This window comes from Zonotrichia albicollis, chromosome 14, assembly GCF_047830755.1.
Source record: "Zonotrichia albicollis isolate bZonAlb1 chromosome 14, bZonAlb1.hap1, whole genome shotgun sequence".
Taxonomy (NCBI): Eukaryota; Metazoa; Chordata; class Aves; order Passeriformes; family Passerellidae; genus Zonotrichia; species Zonotrichia albicollis.
In genome coordinates, this window is record NC_133832.1 from 11,353,503 (window position 1) to 11,376,486 (window position 22,984).

At 40.3% G+C, this 22,984-nt stretch overlaps 1 protein-coding gene across 3 annotated transcripts in view; it reads right to left on the minus strand.

Annotated features, from left to right (window-relative positions):
• GRIA3 (glutamate ionotropic receptor AMPA type subunit 3) overlaps positions 1–22,984 on the minus strand; it is a 144,310-nt gene that overhangs the window by 76,819 nt on the left and 44,507 nt on the right. For all 3 annotated transcript variants that reach the window (XR_012582546.1, XM_005484445.3, XM_005484446.3), the window contains exon 4: positions 1,768–1,955. Coding sequence is in view for 2 of the 3 variants with exons in the window: in XM_005484445.3 (XP_005484502.1) it covers positions 1,768–1,955 (188 nt within the window). In the remaining variant the exon portion in view is untranslated. The remainder of the gene's footprint in view (positions 1–1,767; positions 1,956–22,984) is intronic.

A 22,984-nucleotide genomic window follows, 5' to 3' on the forward strand; every position in this document is an offset into this window, starting at 1 on the left:
AGAAGATATTTTTAGCATTGGGGGTACCAGCATGTACTGTAGAGTTTGGGGAAACCTGGGAACTCCACCAGCAAATTTTTACTTAACCTATGCTAATCACACTGACAGAAGACCAAATCATACATTTAACAAAATTTAAACTTCACGAGAGTTGAATTTAGAATAGTAGCAGAAAAAGAGTTGCCAGGTTTTTTTTTGCTACATGGTTTGCTTGGTATACAGCTTTCCTTGTAGGCACTGAAGTGGTTTGGCTTATTTTTCTCTTACTTGGACAATAGAAGAAAAAATGAGAACAAATGTAAATGAAGTCAGATCAAACAAAAGGCCTGCTTCTCATCTCAGCTGAGAGGGGGCCCACAGAGCTCTTTAAGCTTGGCTCAGGAGTGCTCTCCTGCAGCATTTTCAAAAGAGTGGGCTGTGAGTAGGTATGGTGTTTTGCATCTTTTCCAAGAACATGAGCAACCAGAAAAAAAAAAGGAGAAGTTTCTTACACTTTTCAGTATGAATTCCCTTAAAGACAGCACTCACCATATTGCCTAAAAATACAGCATAACATGCAATGCTGTGTATTAGCATCACAACCAGAGCAGTTGTCAGAGTTAGGGGCCAGCACAGCTTGTGCCCTGTTGCCTTGAGCACCTCCTTCCTTGCCCTGTAAGTAGCAGCTGTGGCACCTGGCTGTCCCCACAGCCTGACCCTCTGTGATACTCCTCAAGGCCTGACAGGAACTGAACATTTTGAGAAGGAACACAGTGAATATATTTTTCATGTTTCCCAGGGTTTATGGCACTGAGGTCAGCTTGTTGCTAGTTTACAATACAACATTTCCAAGAGATATGCTAATGCTTTGTGAAATTTAAATGTTATTGATCTATTCCATACTATGAACCCACAGTTAAATTTACAAGGTGGCAGTAATCAGAGGGTTTTCAGTCTTAATGCAAGTGAATTCCCACATGCCTGTGAGTAACCAAGCAGCATGGATTTGGTGCCACACCAGCACCAGCTTTACTGTGAGCCCAGGCAGCAGGGAACTGTCCTGTGTCTGCTGCTGACAATGTGTAGCTGTTACTGCACCTCTTCAAGCACATTGCACAGCACAGCCAGGGACAGAGGCAGAGTGGGCAATACTCTGGGATGGCCAGAGGGTTTGGCCATTCCTCTGGGGCAAAGCAATCACTGGGAAAGCCATGCAGGAGCAAAACAGTCACTCCAGATGCATCTTGCCCCACAAAGGTGTTTAGACTCCATCACCCACAATTTAAGCCCATCAACAGCACTGGCTGTGCAGAGGGGAGGACTTCATGTACCAAAATGTACTAATGAATTGTCTGGACTACCAGCTGCATTTTTCATTAGCAGGATTTCCTTCTGGGAATTCTTTAAGATGATTCTGTGATACTTGACTGGCTTTTTATTTCTAGTTTCATGTTCCACTTAAAAAACTGCACCTGTCTTGCAATCACTACAAGTAGCCTTGATTCCAGTAATATTACTGGGGCAGCTCAGGTTCTAGGTTCCTTATCTACTTAAAAAATATTCATTATTAACATTTGGAAAAAAATATCACAGAGATGTTTCCTGGTAGATTACATGTAAGTGCTGCCACCAACTATGAGCATCAGTGTGACATTTTAATATTACTAGGTAACTGGCCAGTTGTTGGGATTCACATCTCAAAGGATACTTAATCCCTAAAAATAAGCAGTTCTAGAAATAGCCATGATGTCTGTCACAGAGAGATCACAATTTCCAAAAAGCAGATACCTGTTCCAAAATGGTGTTGATTCTGTCTACTTCACAGTCAATTAAGTATCTTTTTTCTTGCCGTCTGTCCATCTCCTCTATAATTCTTCTGAACTCTTGAACATCTTTTATGCTTCCTACAGATCTGGCTGTCACTTGCCAGTTGTTCTGTACTGCTGCTTCCATAATTGCCTGAAGAATGGAAAATCCTGTGGGGGAAGAGACAATACAACCATTTAAAATCAGAACAAAAATAAAAGCTATTTTGAATGTTTGACAAAGGGTTCACAAAAACTTGCATCATCTAAAGGGACACAGACTAGCTGAGAGCCTGCAAGTGCTTCACTGCTTGAGAAAACAACAGTGTAGGGACCAGTTTCTCCTTTCAGCTATGCCACTGGCAAAGTCACCAACTTCAGCAGAACATCTTGGTGGTATATCACTGCGAGGCCTAGCAGAATCTGTCCAATATACCATATTATGATACTTTCAGGGATGTTTATGGTCATGCTGGGGTCTGTGCCAGCTGAGAATAGGAGCCTGCAGCCATTACTTGGGCAGAGGTCCATCAGCCTGAGGAGCAGGACAAAAGGGGTGATTTGCCTGTGCAGACTGCAGCAATGGGTCATTAACTGGCAGGGATCCAAGCACTGCACAAGAATGTCAATTAAGTCATTGTACCAGTCATTGGAGCCACAGCCACAGGAGAGTACTTTACTGACACTCACTCTGATTTCAAAAAATGTTTTTAAATATGGAGTCTAGCAGCATTAACCACACTTTCAATGTGCTCATTAAGGTAATACCAACTCAGTTAGCATCCTCTACACAGGAGAGAAGCAGCACAGAACGACCAAGGACTACACAGTGGGAAATTACAGAGGCAAACAGCATTTCAATTTCTTGCGAGCAGCCGTGCCTTGGCGAAAGGCAGAACCCAAGTCAAGTCCCTGAGTGAAAAGTGGTGGAACTAAAGACAATCTCTGCCAAGTCATGCTTATGCAGAAATCACCAGATATTGATTTGCATCTCTTTATTTTAATATGTAGCTGGGAACCTGTTTTCATTCAGAAAATTTAATTTCGTGCATAGTTCTAACTGCTTCAATTCTGAGCAGATGCCAATCAAAGGCAGAGGTCATTCTACTTCAAACACACCTAGTGGTTTTCAGTAGAGTTCTACTGTACTGAAGCATATCCATATGAGTGCTGTTTCTGTCTAGATCATTTATTTGCAAAATAATGATAATGACAATTATTTTGTCATACTGTGGATTTCTTATCCACAGCCAGTTTTGAAAAGCTTACACACAACCACGTAAACATACAGGATCAACAACCACTTAATTGTGCTCTGTGATAACCAGTTCTCTGAAACTGAAAGGAGTTTGAGCTACAGAGGAACAACGTGTTCACTGCTGCAAATTACACCAACAGCTATTCTGAACTCAGACATCCTTGCAGAGGTACAACAATAACAAAGAACTTGTGCTGCAGCCTGATCTTCCACAGCCTGCTGTAAATTTGTAGTGGCTGTGTGAAGCCAGAGGAGCTGCACCATTACCTCATCACAGACACAAACAAGGGAAGAATGATTTTCTGGATTACAATTAGATTATCATAATTTACCGTGTGACTTCCTTAGGTCTCACTCAAATGCCCTCACTTTCCCTGTGCAGCCTCCTTGATTCTTAATGCTTTTCTTTGTATGAGTGCACTTTACTATCCCATGAAAGGTGGTGACAATTAATATGTACGCTGGTTGAGAATTCTTTCTGGCATCTTCTTTCCTCTGAGACTACTGAAAGAGAGGCATTTACATATGTATAGCACAATGAACTCAGTCTTCCTTAACATCATATTTTACAAAAATGGTCCTGATGTCTGTGACAGCATTGTGATTGCATTACATGTAGCAGGAAGATCTAAGCCTAAGATACTTAGTTGGCTGCAAATGAGGAATTTTTATGTGGAAGCATAAATACCACTAATGGGGATTTACAAATGCTTTGTGTTCAAAGATGTGCTTTTGAAAATACATTATTTCAGTCAGTAATAAATATTTACAACTTTGTTTCATCATTCACATAACATCTAAATATGAACCTTGAGCTTGCTGTAAACAACAACAGTCCATAAGTCCAGGTTTTTTTACTTCAGATTGAACAAATTAGTTGAAAATATTATGAAAAACTGACACTTCAAACATATCCGTAGCTCTGTTTTTTGCTAATGACACATACAAAGCTCATAAACTATCTCAAGGAAAAAAGGAAAATGAATATGCTGGAGTGAAGATGCCATTGCATCCCAGTTTCAGCTAACACTGAGTCAGAATTTGCTTTGTCAAACCTTGAATATCTCAGAAGAAAGTTGGGCAATTTTCGTAATTTTGTGCAATTGCATGTTTGTGTGGGTGAGTATATGTGTATTTTTGTATGCATGTGTATTAGTCAGTGGTTACCATTTCAAGAAAGTACAAGATTACTCAGCAGCCTTTCTCCTATGCATGAAAATACAATTACAGTAAACTAAGACCGAAAAGTTCCAGAGCTTTGTAATTTCTGTCTTCTCTTCCTCCTCTTTCTCCTTGTCACATCAAATCTTCACCATCATAGTCCCCTCTACCCTTGCCAGTTCTGGAAATCCCCCCTATGGGCGCCGTCTGTGCTGCGCCAGCTCCTCTCTCTTGGGCCCTCTCCCGTCCTTGCTTTGAGAAGAACCATGTGCCCTTCCTGCAGCAGCTCCTTACACCAGTCCTCTGGTGACCTTTACAGAGTCCATTCTCCTGGTTTACTAAAGCTTAGCTCAAACCTCCTGCTCTCACGGGACGGTGCCACCTGCACCCTCACTGCTCCAGTCTCAGGTCTCTCCCTATGTCTAATGCCTCCAGCACCATTTACTGCATTTTACATCATTTCCCTTATCTGGTATTTCTGTAAACAACATGTTCCAGGCTCCAGCTGTACTTTACCATTAAAAGAGCTGTTACATAAGCAGTATGATTGTTTAACTAAAAGGACCATTTTATCTTGCAATGTGAACTTTTCTTTCTAGCATAACAATGCAAGCTGTGCCACTCTGGGAGCACTGCCTGGGTAATGGACAGCGAAATGATTTCCCGTGTTGCGTGCACTGTCACTGACCAGGCCTGCACATGGTGCCTGTCCACACCCTGCCCTCAGGAGACACATGAATGCTCATCCCTCAGCCCCCTGGAGGTGCAGAACTCTCACAGGTACCTCTCATCTTGTTCCCCCTAAGGGAGAAGGCAACAGCCAGCCATGGCAACTATCTCCGGTTCAAAGTCTTTGTCTGGTGTGCATCACATTTACTCCAAAACACTAAAGAACTGATAATTCACCACAGGTCTGTGGAGCAGATGTGCAGGAAGGGATTTCACCAATACTGTTGCCAGTTCATACTACTTCTGTCAAGACAGCCAAAAAATATTAGTTAAGGCAAGAAAAACTTGAGATAATCTTGAAACGGGGATCATAATATCATCACAAAATTCAGTGGCTGCTCATTCTGTAATCATTAACACCAATACAGACCACAAGAAAAAAATTATTTAGGCCCCAATCTGATCTTTCAACTTCTTTTTTTTAGTCATACCTTGGAAATGAAAAATAGTGGGATGAAAGCAGGCATTTTTCTGGAAGCACTGTTTCTGAGGCTGGTTCATCTGAAGGCACCACATCTCTTCTCTGCACTATGTTATTAACAAGTTGGCGTTACAGATTTAAGACTAATCTGGTAACATGATGGCTGTGGCCACACTTGCCAGGTCATCTAACACACAGTTTGCTCCTGTCATCTTCGAGTGCAATCTCACAGGTCAATCTGATCTGCATCATTAAAAGCTTAGCTGATCCTAGCCTTAACATTCAAGTATGCCATTGTCTGGCTTATTTTAAAAATATTGATGAATTCAAATAGCTAGCCCTCATCTAAACATTGTTCAAAATGACTGGGTTGTAGGTAAACATAGTAATAAAACTAAAACCAAACAAATGCCCAGCTTGTCTCTCTGTGAGCTGAAGCAAGTATTTTGAGTTTTGCAGACTGAAGCTTGCAAAAAAGGAAAACATTCTAAATAAATTTCTCATAAAGCAGTGAAAATCTTATTTGTTGCAATGCCATCTCTGTACTTTAAGCAATGCAGATGGAATTACATTCTGGCCAGTCCTCCCTTAAGCTGGACTAAGAAACAAATTCAGCCAGTATCTTGCTACCTCTGTCAGGGAAGTAAAGTCTGTGCCTCAGTCTTTCTGATTATTCCTTTGATAAAAGCTTCTCTCCACTGACCCTACTAACACAAGTGAAGAGGACATTTTACTCTTTTGCATCTCTGAAAGCTCACAAAACTTCTCTCACATTCACATAGGCAAAATTCATGTCAGCAGTTTGCTCAGCCATATGAAATTCTATGTGCTACATCACTGAACTTACTCTTGTTTAAATAACAGCAATCATTAATGTGACATGACTAAATGATCACACTGGAACATCTGTAGCATCACATGAGCCCTTGCAGTTGGCACCAAAGTACTTACTGAAAAAAGTTACCACTTATGTAAATCTCTTTTCCCTGAACACTCTTGCTAAGACCTTGGACCTTTAGCCTCCTACAGAAATAGAAGAGCACTTGCTCTTCCTTTTGCCTTGCTGAATACCAGCAATCTATGAGGGGTGTATTTTCCTGACATGCAGCATGCTTGTGCCACCTGAATGAACATTGGCTCTGATCTGAATACTTCTGTTTAGAACTATGTATCTGGGACAAGATACAGAGATCTATGCTTCTGGCCCATCGGTGGACTTCAGGGATTTAAGTGTTGAGCTGTGTTTGTCAAGGGCACAGTGAACTCACCAAAAACGAGGCCATCCAGCCAAGTGATCCCCCATGATAAATACAATTGCTATGATGCCAGCTTACACTTCAAGTGTACCAGAGGTTGGTAAGTTGAGATATACTTAGATATTCTGTGTGTTTGGCACTGAACCTGACACTAATTTGAAAGCAAACAGATCACCATGTTAGGCACAAGTTCAAAAACAACTAGCCAACCCCAAAATTCCCCATTATCCAAAATCCCAACATGTCCGTGGGGCAAGTATGCTTTGCATAACCCAGGTCTGCTTAACAACTTCATAAGTAGGGGAAGAAGCAAGGAACAAGCTACTGAACAGTCACCAGGAAGCAATTCAGTAAATGATGGCAACCCTGGAATGCTCCTTCTGTCTCACACATGTTCAAATTAAATAAAATAGAGTAAGTGCAACCCATCTGGTTTTGACCTGATCACTTCTAGCTAGTAACCAACATGTAAAGTGTTACACTCCACTACTCTGGTAGCAGACAACCTTCTAGACCAAGTAGCAAACACATTGAAATGATTTTTTTTTAATTTCTGCTTTTTCTGTTCTGTAAACCTCTAGCTTACTCTGTACATACACTACAGTACTGCAACCTGTCATCCATAAACAGAAAAATATACACAAATAGGTATGACAGCTTGCTTGAGTGAATGTGAACTTGCCTAGCTGCAGAGAAGAATTTACAGGAACCATCTGGTTCATATTTGTTAGGGATGGGATACAGCTAAAACTGCAGAAATTCAGAGCTGCTGAATGCAAGTAAAATACCTGTTTTTCTCCCTAAATGGCTCTTTCTGAACCCACTTCACCTTGATCTATTCTTTCATAACAACCTTGCATCTAACTCGCCTCTCATTTTACTCCAGTTTTAGGTCAGTGCAACTACGTTGTTTTTGAATGAAGCTGTGCCAGTGTAAAATGAGAGCAATGTAGTAAGGGATCAAAGAGTTCAATAACCAAGGACAAGACAAAAAGATGCCGTAAGCAATGCTGTCACTTCCACAGGGGGACTTATTCATATGACTTTCACAATGTTGTGGGCAAATCTGGTGTAGGACAGATAGGGAGACCTCAGTACAAGGATATGATCCAAAGTTTATCAAAAGAGCTGTGTTCTAGTTTTAGCTTTGCTATGCAAATCTTGATTTAAATAATTTTCAAAGGAATAATAATCAAGTGAGCTTCTGGATACAGATTTGGTAACAGAACAGACAAGATGGAATCACGTGAGAACCAGAGTAAATTCCACTTGAAAATATAACAGGTAAACAATTGTGAAGAAAAGGTGGACTTAGCACTGAAAATCAGAAAAAGGAATACTGAATTTTGAGAAGTGACAGAAGGTGAAGAGCATTGTGTTGTCCAGTGATATGGGCAGTAGGGTATCCTCTGCACTGATGCTGATGCCACCAGAGCTGTGAGGGCACTCTGTCGCCAGACAGTGCTGAAATCTGGAGACATGGGTCTAGGAATAGCAGAGATATCTCCCAAAGAGAAAACTTTTTACATGCAAATTGCAAAATTGTAAAACTACATTAGCATTAAAAGTAATTAGCTTCCAAGCTTTAGAATATCTGGCTAACAAAAGTAATTAAAATGGCTTAGTACAGATACTACACCAGGGAAGATCTACAGAGTCCAGGGCTTCATCTGCCCAGCCCAAACCCTAAAACTAGGCAGTAAGCACGGTGCTGTTACATACACAGTGAGATGGAAATCTATGGAGTTAAATTCCTATGGTATTTACCACTGACACCAACTTCCCTGAGTGCCCTGAATTCTCCAGCAAGGACATGCTCCAAATGCCATCAGCAAATCCAGAATAAATAATTTGCTGAGTATTCTGCATCCTAGTGGTATCAGAAAGCTAACTGTACTAACTTTAGTACAATACCACAGCCTTGCCAAGATGCAGTTTTCTGTAGAGGCTTTCCCTTGGATTCCTCATCTTTCATCTCTCCTAGATCACAACCATGGTTTTGCAGCCTCACTTACTGCCTCTTGCATGGAGCAAGCAAGGAGTCTTGCTCCTTGCAACAGACCAGCCTTCAGCTGAAAAGCATTTGAATAATATAATCAGATCAGAAGCTTCTTTGGGTAAAAACAGAAGAAACCAAGAAACACAGATATTAGCAACCATTTCCTTCAGACCCATCAGGCTTTGTTTGTATTTATATTACCCCTGTGCATAGATTACCGAAAAAAACCAGATCTAGTCTTGTTAGAAAGTATAGAAAGTATCTAGCCATAATCCTCTTGACATCAGACACAGTGAGCTGACCCTAATGAGGCCTAGGTGGACTTCATCTGTCCTTAACTTCAGGCACATTTGGATGACAATCTCTTACATTCTCTCTCTAGTCAGGAGAGAGAGAGTGATGCTGTGTAATTTTTCTGTATTTGAAACATGCATGGAAATCAATGGAAGAAAACACAGAAAATAACAAAGCTGTGTAAAGCATCACCATCAAGTATCACTCACAATCTCTACCTGCAATTGAAAAACAAAAAGAACAAAAATCCCAATGTGTTGACTAACACTCATCCAATGAGGCTGATTTACTGCATGTTAAAAGTACAGACCTAATTGTGTTTACATATTTATCTCAAAAAAAATTATTCTAATTAGGAACCACAGAGTCAACAATCATCAGTCTAGAAAAGACAGCCTGTCTTTACATTCCATGTAAAGCCATGTTCCATCCACATGGCATTTCAGAATGCATTTTTCTCTTATTTACTAGAGCAAGCTGAATAGCTAAGGCAGCCAGTGAGCTGGGATACAGATGGAAACTAATATTTATTATTCCAGGTAAAGTTGCATAATTGTGATACATTTACAAATAGAGTTAAAAAGGAAAGTATTGTGTGGAATCATCATCTGAGAAAGGAAACAAAATTCTTTTTAAGCTTAAACAACTTTTTTAGCCAAAAGAGAGAATCACTGCCTTTATTCTGTTAAAGGCAGTAGATGTTCTGAAAAACGAAACTTACTTATCAACAGCATAGGATTTTGAAAATACCTAAAACTTGGCTTCATATATTCAAAGAGTGAAAAACATAATTTCAAAGTATGCTGTAAACTTAAAAATATTGGTAATACAAGTTAGCTCTATATCATGATACATTAGGGTTTTTAGCATGAGTGTTTACTATTGCTGTCTGCCTCCTCTTAAGGTGTTTGGAACTACTGAGTCTAAAAAGTGATAAATATTGTTCCTTTCAAGAAACAATCACAGGAGATTATGGTAATCAGACTATGAATTGAAATACATATTCATCACAAAAAAACTCTGGATTCACCTCAGATAAATATCTTGGAAAAAAATAATGCTAGTTGAATTGTCCTCAGACATAGCAAAATTATTCTTTCTATCTGACCTTCAGTCAATCATGTTAGAAAAATATTTATTCCACTTCCTAACCTTTATCTACACTTTCAGTTTCCAAACTACCTGAGCAAACAGATCTTATGCCTCTGAGAATTTTCATTAACTGATGCTATCAGCCTTTCAAAGTCTCTCCTCATCAACATCTCACCCTTTAGTAGCCAGCATTTTAATTGCCCTTGCAGCTGGAATGTGTTTCATATCTCAACCCATAAGTTAATTTCCTTTTATTTATTCTGAACACAAAAAAAAAAAAAAAAAAAAAAAGAGGAAAAAAAAGAAAAAGCAATCAAAGGGTGACTACCGAGCTTAAAAGTATTCTGAAATTTAAATGAGTTTTTATGGTAATATAAATGATAATTTATGGATCCATATTCACAGTCTGCATATGTGTTTCATTTTTGTCACTTAACTGGCTATTTCTGCCTTGTTTTTTCTAATAGCTGGCAATATGGAGCTTTTGTATAGCAGTATTTCCTATATTTTTCAGTACATTTCTCTTCATAACAATGATGTGTTTGTTAATTACAAGGCCTCATATTAATTCTAAACCAGTCTGTATACTGGCTAACTACTTGGTAATACAGATTTGGTCTGAATTGAGCTTGAACATACAAATATAGTTCACCTGCATTGACCAGAGCACCGAATCTATGATCTGATCTGCTTTAAACCAATTCTTCTTGCAGTGATGCCACAGGATGACAATTTACAAAGTTACTAGAGAATTCACATGGCATCAATAAGCAACACCTGACCCAGCACAAAGCTCGGGGGTAACAAGTTACCTTCCAGAAGATTTCACCCAGATGAGGCAGCAGAACAAGGCTGGACTGGCTCAGTGCTCTGTATCAGTGACCTGACTCCCCTCCTTGCAGCATAATGCTCCGTGTCTCAAAAATAACCTGGTTTGTTCTGCAGGGTGGTGACACACAACAGGCTCATGTAACCTGCAGATTAGAGACTTCCCACTGCCTCCCAGTCAGGAAATCCCTTTGGCTTCACCTGCTATTCAAGAAAGGGACTAAAGGGGAAACAGTGCCTTGCTTTTATTATCCAAACTTGTAACAGCATTTGGCTATTGGAAGTTTTTTTCGTTGCACCAAAAATCAGACGTTTAGCATCACATGTCCTTTCTCTCCTAACACACAGAATATGTTTTGGCTGCTTTATTTTGCACCTTTTAAATACAGGGGCTGGAGACAGTAAGCTCAGATGGGGGAAGATACCCCAGGTGTGTGTCAGATCTCTGGGCAGTTACAGCACATGCTGTTCCTGATTTAGCTCAGGAGGGCAGCTCACATCGAATACTACACTGGATTATACAGAAATATGCAAACATTTCAGCATAAGGATTCGCTAAACAGAGACAGGGATGTGATTCAAACATTTAGCTCTAGCTTCATCTCTCCGAGGTCTGGGCTTCAGATCCAGACTTTTCTACAGCACAAGATACGGAAAAAAAAAAAAGAAAAAAGGTAGCACTGGTTAGGCATGGGCAGAATTTTTCTAGTTTACTGCTCTGATAACTGACAACTGGAAATACCAGTATGACAGGCTTCACAGGGAAACTGGACTCAGGTGACATATATGACTTCAGAGGCAACTTCTGCTGAAGTTCAACCTTACCTTACCTTGGGCAAAACTTGGTTCTGCATATAAAGAACCTTTTGACAGACACGCGTATGCCCTCAAAATTTGTCCAAAAATTAGCATAATGGAAGTGTATACTGCTGGATCACCATGAACATAGAATGGTATCAGCAAAAGGTCAGTGTCATGGTTTGACCAGGAAGAAGTTGGGAATTCTGGGAAGCTGTGGTCAAACCAATGAAGGTTTTGGGTTTGAGACTGGCGTCCGGTGTGGCCAGTGGGTTTTGGACACACCTCCGAGAATACACAGGGGTTAAAAGCAGGGCACTGCCCTGGCATTTCCTCTTTGGACATCGTCGGCCGAGGAGTTCAGACCTCTCTCCCTCGCCCGGCCCGCTGCTGCTGGGCGGGGGAGGGGCCAGCCACGTGGTAGGCCCAGGGCCTGGACAGAAATGGGGTTGAGGGGGCTTCGGGGGGGGCTCCAAGGATGGAAGGGTGGGGGAGCCCCAAGAGACATCGAGCCCTCGAGCAGCCAGCCCCCCTTCCCCCCCCCAGGAGAGCAGCCAGCGAGAAGGGGGAGGAAGACTGCCCGGCCGCAGCGGCAGCGTGTGGGCAGCATGCGTGGGAGCCGTTCCGGGACCGACAGACAGAGACTGAAAACTTTTAACCCTTTCTTGCATGATTGGGGCCTTACGAAAATGCTAATCCTCCTCGAAGCTGAATAAGAAGGGAGACGAGAGATGAGATGACTTGGCTCGGAGATTGTGGAGATGATTGGATGGGGAGAGATGATTTGGAGTGGCCTTTTGGCTGGACTTTTTCCTGTAGCCATGGACTCAGTTGTTCCTGTGACACAGACTGCATTTAGGGGGAGGCAGTGCCTCAAAACCAGGAGGGTTCATTCGTGAGGACCCCCCGGCCCCAGGGGGTTGGAAATATATGGGGGGGACAGATGTCCCAAAAGCAGAGACTGTGCCTTTTTGGAGTGAGACAAGGCATCCTTGAAAGACCACCCTAAAAGCAGCTCTGATCCATGTCTCGGTGGTGAGAGCACTGAGCATGGAAGGAACATGTCACAAGCGGCAAATGGACTTTTCCGGGCGGTGCCGAAGTGACAAAGAAGCATCCGGGATTTCAGTGTGTTTCCAGAAGCCTATGGAACAAGAAGGACTCCGTTCCTCTTCATGAACTGCAGTTTGAGTATACTAAAGTGTCGTACCGGGCTGGGCAGTTGGTATTTTTGAGAGAATGTATTGGATTGGGAAAGTCAGGGAGTGGGGAGGAGGAAAAGTGGTTTTTGTAAGGTTTTCAATTTTTTTTCTTTTCCTTATAGTCTTTCCTATTTTTTCCCTGTAGTTTTAGGTAATAAAGTGTTATTAATGTTTAAGTTGGAGCCTGTTTTGCTTATTCCTGGTCACATCTCACAGCAGACACCAGGGTGAGGCATTTTCATGGGGGCACTGGCTCTGTGCCAGGCTCAAACCATGACATTTTTTGGTTCCCTGACCGGGAATCGAATCACGGGAGAATGATGAGGTAAAGCTGTGAGATGAGACCAAGAAGAATAAGGAAAGCATGTACTAAGTTAAGGTAGATAGATAGTCATAGTGAATCTGAGGTATTATTGTGTAGAAGTGTTTTGTAGTTCTGTTGATAATTTTAGAAAGTGTATTCTCGGAGGTGAAGGGTGGAGTGTCATGGTTTGACCAGGAAGAAGTTGGGAATTCTGGGAAGCTGTGGTCAAACCAATGAAGGTTTTGGGTTTGAGACTGGCGTCCGGTGTGGCCAGTGGGTTTTGGACACACCTCCGAGAATACACAGGGGTTAAAAGCAGGGCACTGCCCTGGCATTTCCTCTTTGGACATCGTCGGCCGAGGAGTTCAGACCTCTCTCCCTCGCCCGGCCCGCTGCTGCTGGGCGGGGGAGGGGCCAGCCACGTGGTAGGCCCAGGGCCTGGACAGAAATGGGGTTGAGGGGGCTTCGGGGGGGGCTCCAAGGATGGAAGGGTGGGGGAGCCCCAAGAGACATCGAGCCCTCGAGCAGCCAGCCCCCCTTCCCCCCCCCAGGAGAGCAGCCAGCGAGAAGGGGGAGGAAGACTGCCCGGCCGCAGCGGCAGCGTGTGGGCAGCATGCGTGGGAGCCGTTCCGGGACCGACAGACAGAGACTGAAAACTTTTAACCCTTTCTTGCATGATTGGGGCCTTACGAAAATGCTAATCCTCCTCGAAGCTGAATAAGAAGGGAGACGAGAGATGAGATGACTTGGCTCGGAGATTGTGGAGATGATTGGATGGGGAGAGATGATTTGGAGTGGCCTTTTGGCTGGACTTTTTCCTGTAGCCATGGACTCAGTTGTTCCTGTGACACAGACTGCATTTAGGGGGAGGCAGTGCCTCAAAACCAGGAGGGTTCATTCGTGAGGACCCCCCGGCCCCAGGGGGTTGGAAATATATGGGGGGGACAGATGTCCCAAAAGCAGAGACTGTGCCTTTTTGGAGTGAGACAAGGCATCCTTGAAAGACCACCCTAAAAGCAGCTCTGATCCATGTCTCGGTGGTGAGAGCACTGAGCATGGAAGGAACATGTCACAAGCGGCAAATGGACTTTTCCGGGCGGTGCCGAAGTGACAAAGAAGCATCCGGGATTTCAGTGTGTTTCCAGAAGCCTATGGAACAAGAAGGACTCCGTTCCTCTTCATGAACTGCAGTTTGAGTATACTAAAGTGTCGTACCGGGCTGGGCAGTTGGTATTTTTGAGAGAATGTATTGGATTGGGAAAGTCAGGGAGTGGGGAGGAGGAAAAGTGGTTTTTGTAAGGTTTTCAATTTTTTTTCTTTTCCTTATAGTCTTTCCTATTTTTTCCCTGTAGTTTTAGGTAATAAAGTGTTATTAATGTTTAAGTTGGAGCCTGTTTTGCTTATTCCTGGTCACATCTCACAGCAGACACCAGGGTGAGGCATTTTCATGGGGGCACTGGCTCTGTGCCAGGCTCAAACCATGACAGTCATGCATTCTTCATTCTTCCTGTCCTCTAGATCTTTGTTAACTGCTGCTGAACTACAGACTCATATCTATGCAGGATGCTGCAGTAAAATCACTGAACATGTAAAATTGTGTCTTAGTTTTATATTATAAATAAATATAGAAAAAAAGTCTTGTTCTTGCATGTGTACTTGGTAAATACTAAAGATTCTGTTAAATGGTCTAGAAATGGCAATAGCCAGAAACAACAAATACATTTGCCTATGACTCAGAAACAGGCTCACTTCACAGTACAGCAGAGGCAACATTTTCACAGACATCTGTCTTTCATTTCCAAAAGCAACTTGGGTAGGATGGTGAGAACAGGTTTTCAAAGGCAATTAAGCTGCAGATGCTGAAGAACCTCAGCAGGTGAGGTACCTGCATTCCACTGCCTTCAATGACAGCTACACACAATTCTCATTGCTTTTCACAATGTCATTCTCTGTGTGTTGAAAGCCTAAATACCTCTGAAAGACCTGTCCTGTGTGCCTTTGGAAATCACTTACCAAAATAGGATATCTGCATCTCAGGATAAGTACTCTGTGGCCTGCTTTAAAAGTGGCACAGAATTCTCTACAGAATATGCTGTTAATTAGTTATTTCACTATAACATGTTCAACAAGTGCACAGATAAGGACTGTCTGACTAAGTGGGATGTACATATATCCGAGACAGACTATCAATTGTTAGCTTGAAGAGGAAAAGGAAGATAGAAAATTCCACTCTACTGCAGAGCAGAAGATTAACTGTTACAAGGAAGGAGTTGCATGTAAACCACATACCCCCTGTTTTCATAGGTTCAAACCAAATTGTTCTTTATGTTTTCTCAGAATTGCTTTGCTAAATTAGGCAGCTGTAGCAAACACATCCTTGAGACCAAACAGGCTCAGTACTCCAATTATGTTGGGCTTTACACACAATTATGCTGCCAAGTGTTTATTATTATTTAAAGTACTTATATGTTATTTGAATATTCAATCTGATATTCAGTGAAACAAAAGAACTTTTATTCCATTTGCTTTGATATCATACCAATGCATGACTACTCTTCCATGAATACAAAGCCTCAAAAATCTGATTGCATGGTTAGCAAACTACAATGGGTAGCAAACTAAAATATGCAAGAACTTTAGCATTATCTAATCTGAAGGAGAAAATATACAGTAACTGGCATACACAGCTAGAAGCCCAAGCACTGATAGTTCTGATCTCCCAGTTGACCATTACTATAGTCATTCAAGCAAAGCGAGATTTCACAGAACAATGGAGGTCCCTGGTATGAAGAGTAGAAATGTTGTTTAGTGCAAATCAATACTGTAAACCAAAAGGTTCTGATTCCATCTCTGCCCTCCTGCAATAGGGTGACACTTCTTGTCTACTTCTGTGTTTTACCCCCAAGTAAACTAAGAAAGATTTCTTTAACACTTTCTGCCAGTGTAGTTATCTCTGTGCAGGTATGAAATACAAGTTAAAATCAGGTCGGTCACGCCTGCAAGCAAATGGAGTTGACTTCAATAAGAAATTTCCATCTAACCTTACTAATTATTAATGTACAGATGTTCTAGGCTCAAAATATGATGCCTGTGCTAACTCTGGGGAGCTGGTCCCTCCTGATTGTACTCAACACTCTCCCTACAGTGAATTATCATGCCAACATCTTTCTTTTTACAAAAAAAAGTTCTATTAGTTTTGTTTCTGAAAAAAAAGGGGCAATAAAAGCACAAAAATTTATAAAGCATATTCTTTAAACACTGGAGTATGACTGTGCTATGTAAAATAGTGTAAAAGAGGTGTAGAATCACATTCCAGCTGTACTGCTGTTTAACAGCTCCCACTAAGGTCTTAGCTCTTGGTGCCAGATATTATTGCTCACTGTTTGGAGCATAGCCCATCACTTCATTAATTCCTTTTCTTTTTATTCTTTTTAATGTAGAAATTTTTTTTCCCTGTTTTAAAAGGTCTACACTTTACACCTATGTCCTCATTCTTTGGATATCCCTTTTGTCTCTCCTGTAACAGAAGTCTTGTTGTCTTCACTCCTGTCTTTCAGAAATAGCACTGTTGTCCTCCTCTGCTACACTTCATGGCTTCCACTCGATTTACTTCCCCATTGTGATTTACCTCTGTCACTGTGGATGATGTGGAACTGAGGGATGATTCAAAATAAAGGCACTGTGAAACACAAAGGGCTGAGACCATGTCCTACAGGCATGCAGAGAAGCACAACCCTTCTACAATTCCATTGATTTTATTACATCAGTGGTCCAGGTACTCTTGCATAAACCACTTCAGACCTTCAGCCTACCATAAGCACACTCCCAAATGCTCTCCGTACTCAGGACTCTGGAGATGACTGGATTTATCACATTATCTATCCTGAACAGCAGAAGAGAAATAACTTGACTTTCTAATTCCTCAGCCTTCCATATCATACTCCCACCTCATTTTCCATATATAGTAGTATTTTATTCTCCTCTTACACCCTGGAACTATAACACCTTGGGAGTGAAGCAGGAAGAGAGCTAAATCCTGTATGTTCTAGATCTTGCCCATTCCCTGCCAAGAGTTTTAAAACACTGACAATTAATATTAGCCTAAATATGCTTCAGCTAAAGTCACACAGAATTTTTGTGTTAATTCAGAGATCATTTACAATTGTTTCAGCCATATTTCCAAAGACATTGGTGTGCATTATTCCAGAAAGAGTTTATAAAAATATTCAGTTTAGATCTAAGCGTCTAAGCCTGAATGATGGGAAAGACCCTTTGCCATGCCAAATTTAAAACATATACAATATACTGGCCAAAGAAGGGAGAAGTGATAATTTGGATTCAAATTTACACTATTTTAGAAAGTGGCAGAGATCAATTCATGGCCAACTGACATCATATTCAAGCAGTATGGAAAAGGCTAATACACTGGACATACCCCCCACTGACTCCTCCAGGAAATCCGAATGGAGCTGCACATCTGGTGTGGCACAGGAAAACTCTTCCTATTATTTTTATTTTCTTCAATGATTTTCCTCTTAAATAAAATACATTATTGACAATTTGAGAAAGATTTCACTCCCTACTGAAGCTTCAGTTCCTGTGTCCTTCACAGAGTTTCTCAGAGCAACAACACTGAGTTTGACCTTCAAACACTCCTGGACCCACCTTTAACACTCCAGTGCCATGGGATTGCTTTGAAATACTCAGGGAGGTTCTGCCCCAGCAGTTGCCTTTGAAAGAATGACTTAAATTTTCACTTGGCGTTTGAAGACCAAAATCGTGCCTTTTCTCCTAAGTGTTCCAGAATAACATTACCAGCACAAAGAAAGGTGGGCAGTGAAGACTGTGATGTAGCAGCACTCAGACTGCACTAAAGCAGTTGCTGCACACTCAGGTGGAATGTGGAGGAAGCCAGCTTCTCCTTACTTTGATGGATCAGACTGCATCCCTCTACCCTGCATAGTAAATAAAACTGCAACACCTGTATCTGACATACACATATTGACCTCAGTGATGCATTGCTGAAAGGCTATTTCAAATATTCTTTCTCCCAAAAGGCACATGAATAATATACTTCATTTCTTTGGACAGAATCCCAAAGAAAAAAAATAATAGAAAGGGAGACATGTTTAAAGATAAAATATTTCTCTGGTGCCCTTTTTTTTCTTTGGCAAGAAGCCATGTAATTCTTTTCTGGCTGGCTTGTTCTGTCACAAACAGAATGACCTTTATTGAGTGGCCAGCAAATGTGATGGTTTTAAAACAGCTACAGTTGTGGTGAAACTGATGCACCATGATTGTACCCTCGCTCACAAAATGCAGAGGCACCACTGGGTATTGTCAAAGCAACTCACAGCAGCTGAATGCAACAATCCAATTAGTGAAACAAGCACAGTTCATGCATAAAGTCTCTTCCAGGCACCATTAGAAAACAAGACCCCAATGTACAGAGACTGGCCATTTAAACTACATATTTCTATTACTTTCAGAAGAAAAGAGAATTACCTTGTGGTTTGACTTCTCTAAAAAGACCAGAGGCCTGGAAGGGGCCTTCATATAACACTGTGGTAGAACTGCCTGCTAGAACATAATAGCATACAGTGGCCCTTTATGATCAGAGCCACAGCTGATGGTAGAGACATCAACTTCTCCATTCTCCACAAGAAATACAAAACAAGCTTGCTTTCCTAGCAGGGTCATTTTTTGCTATGTAGCTTAATGGATTTTGGAGTCTCTTTCCTGTTGCTTATGGGTTTTGCTTTGAAAACTGAATACGATGACAGAAAAGGTCTCAGTTTTAATAGGATTTTCATCCTGGTATTTGTAAGGGCTAGTGTGAGAATGAGCAATACATGCCACCAGGACTATAGATAAGAGTCTTAACACTCCATTTTGTCCAGGTAATCTACTCCATCTGCAAAAATACTCTCGTCACTAGAAGATGCAACTTTGTACCATGGCTTCATTTGACTCCTATGGTACCACAAGTACCATCCATCTTCTGTATGAGGCAAGAAAAAAATAACATAACTTAGGCTGCTTGTCTGGAAAGCAACAGGAAAGAAATATGACAGAAAGCAAACCTGACAGCTCACTATCTGGTGGTTCTTTTGTCTGGCTAGAACCTACACCCACCACTCAGGCCTCTTGAGTAGGTCTTACAAACAGACATGGTTCCAGCAAGTTATTGATAATTCCTACCAAAAATACAAACTAACACTTGGGACAAAGGGAAAGCATCTCTCATTCACACCAATAAAACAACGTTTAAGACATCTACAAAGATAATACATGATCATCACTATACAACAGCATGGAAACATCACAGGAACAAGATGACAGTGAGCAGAAAATAAAACAAACATGGAGAAGTTTTCTCTGTACCTGAACAACTGTAACCAAAACTTGCTATATTTGTTGTAGCAAAATGCATTAATAATAATTTCATGCTTTTTATTTAGGATATGTTCATAAATATTTATAGAATTATAAACTAACTTCAAATAACTTTATATAATGCAGAAGGGCAATAATTCCATAATTCAATGAAATAACAATCATAACTAAATACCTGATTTGCTTTTGACAAATATTAATACAGGAACATATTTACAGTATGTTTACAGTGTCTTAGCTTACTTATTTTTAAATAGTCATTAATACAATAAAACCAAGTGTGGATGATAACTACAGGCAGGTATGCAAGTAATTCTAGTCTCAGTAAAATTATATTCTTAGACAAAATAATATGATAATATATTTAAATAATATAGAGATATTACTAAAGTCCTGAAAAATTTCTCTTCAGCAAAAAAAAAGCAGCATGTTTATTGCTGTCTTGTTTCCTTTAGTAAAATGTGGTCAGTGGCCACGCTCAAATTTTTGAAACCCTGCATATTTATGTGGGGTTATAACTTCACTCACTGTTTATGGAAAGCTCCCATTAGCAATTAAAGCTGCTTTAATTCAGTAACAAAGCTGGTGACATTTTTTTCAATTAACGTTACGTTCACTGGAAGAACAGACCTTTAGGAGAGAAAGGGACCGCAAAGATAAATGAATCCAGGCCAAACTGAAATTATAACTCAAGCTGAAGAAAAGGAAGGAAAATATTTTTTGAAATGAAAGTTAATGACGCTTACTTTCAAAACTGCACAAAGATTAAACTAAAAGTTAGGCTTGAAATAGCATGGACCAGATGCCTTGCAGAAAAACTGACATTTTTCAGCTTGGTCCAAAATGAATTTTGCAATTTCTCTTTCACTCAACATTTCCCACTCTTTCTCAGGTTTCACTTGACTTTAAGTTATTCTTTCTAAACTTTAATTCTGTCAGGCAGGAAAGAAAACATACATTTTTTACTTATGTTGATGAGCCTAGTGCTATGTTATCACAGAATAAAGTACAAATTCCTGGAAAGGAAATGAGAAAAGACTGTGAATAGTTACTTGAGAAGAAGACACTGCACCAAGGAATATTCTGTACAGGACAGTCATTAAGAAAACTTAAAACCAGGGAAATACAATAGCTTTCAGGTTTCTTTAACAAATATGTCCCTAAAAATCCCTGAGGGATCACAGAGAAATCATTATAACATCATTTTTATTAGTTTACAGAAAACCGGTTTCCCTTGTGACACAGCAATTTCCCCTTTTATAGCTCCTAGACTCTGGTCTCTGTGTGACAATTGAGGCCATGATTCTCCTTACTGTAACTCCCATAAACATACCTCAAGTAATAAAACTGAAGCTAATTCTCAATTTTCTAGCAAAATGTCCACTGAAGCCTCCCCATTTCCCTCCACTCCACTGCAATAATCTGCAATTATTTGTTTAAAGTAGTTCTCAAGAATCCCCATTGTGACAGACGTTGCAGAACCAAGCTAAAATGTATTCCCTCCCCACCTTCAGTAATGACTGTAGGTTAAATACAGTAATTAAGTGAAGTTCTACCATCTGACCTCAAGAGTGGTATAAATCACGACAATCAAAACATTACAAAGTGGTCCACAGCAGAACTTTTCATTATTGATACAATGAACTCATTGTTCTTAAGCAAACATTTTAAATAGCATCCATTATTCATGTGGAGTATGAAAGATTACCTATCAGGGATTTAGAAAAAAGAGCACATTTGAATATCAAAAAAATGGCAGATTTTAAAATCTTTTATAAGAATGGTTTTTACAAGTTTTTATGTCGGTATTACAACTCTGTTGTTTGAAATGGACACGTAAAGAAATTATTTTTAAACACATTGGGTCAAATCTTCACCTGTGCAAGTCTGCATAGCTTCACTTCAAAGAAATGCAATGAATGGCTTTTGCTATGCTCTGAGGCATATGCTGATTTTTACACAACTGAGCTAACTTGGTTACATCCATAGCAGTCTGAATTCCCTGCAGTAAAAGTTCTAATGTTAAAAACATTTTGACAAAACCCAGCTTTTGAGTCAGAGGGAGGTCACTAAAGTCACAGAAACACTATCTGCAGAAAAATGCAAATTAATATCCCATAAAGCAAGAAGATAGCTATGCAATATGAACAGCACTTAAGAACAAATAACATCATTGCTCACATTATCTTTTAATCCATAATTTTCATAGGAGACCAAATAAAATGTTATGAGGACGCAGCTGGCATCTAAAATTCACTATGAGACAGACAATGATGTGCTTACATTGCCTACTGTGGCCAGTTTTTGAAGAAGGTCAACCCAGAGATTACATAAATTAAATCTCAATTGTAATGGTCTACAGCTGCTTACACTCAGTATGTTACATTATTAATGAAAGCTCAGTGTAGTTCTATACCCCTCCAAATTTTGAAGCCACTGTTTTTATTTATGCCTTCAGATGTGTAGTTTCATGGTAATTTATTAAAATAATGAAAATTGCTACTGTACAATTGCAAATTCATAATCAAACAACCAAGCTGAATACTTTCCTATAAGGAAATGGTGCTTTAAAACAGATATTACTGTATGGTCACATCAAAAGGGAAACATTATTTGGTCTTGTATGTTATCTGCAGTTATACTGTCCTCTGATTTGCAGCATAAGGAAAATATGAAAACCAAATGGGTCACTATTAAATGTCTGCCATTCACATCCATTTTGTTGTTTTCTTTGAAAAGTGTAGCCAAGTGGTTCCAGAGAGCATGACTACAATAATAACTACACTAAAATACTATAGATGTAAACAATTTTCACTTACATCAACATATCTAAAACCAGACAATAAGCAGTGAGACCACCCTGCAAAATACTTCAGGGCACCCAAATCCATGTTAAGATGTGGAAAATAAGTCTGCTTTCTCATGACTCTTCTTTTCTTACTGAAACAGGACAACTACAACATTGTGATGAATGTGTTCCAAAAGTTTTTCTTCAAACTGTCTCCATGATGTGAAATATCTCTTAAAGCACCACAGACACTTGTGTAACAGAGACAGTTCATTGTAAGGCTTTTTAAAATAGCATAGCATGAAACTCAAACTGTCAGTGCATAAATTACTGCTGCCTTGAGGCTGCAATAACTTATGCATCCTTGTATTCCCCCTCAAACACCTCCCCTTTCAAAGAGAAGTTCAGCTCTCCACTCCCACCCCCAGCTCTCCACCTCCTTGTGGCAAGCGTTACAAAGCCATTAAAAATCCACAGGGCTGCCCAGGGAACTGTGTAACAAATGGCAGGAAAAAAAACCCTGGGGGCTTTTCTTTCAAGAAATCTCTGCAAAAATGGTACTGCAATAATTATGTGTTTATATAACTCGTTATTATTTGTCTACAGTCAGGCATAATTTGATTTTATTCCTTTAATAAAAATTTGATCTAATTTGAGATTATCACTGTCAGTCC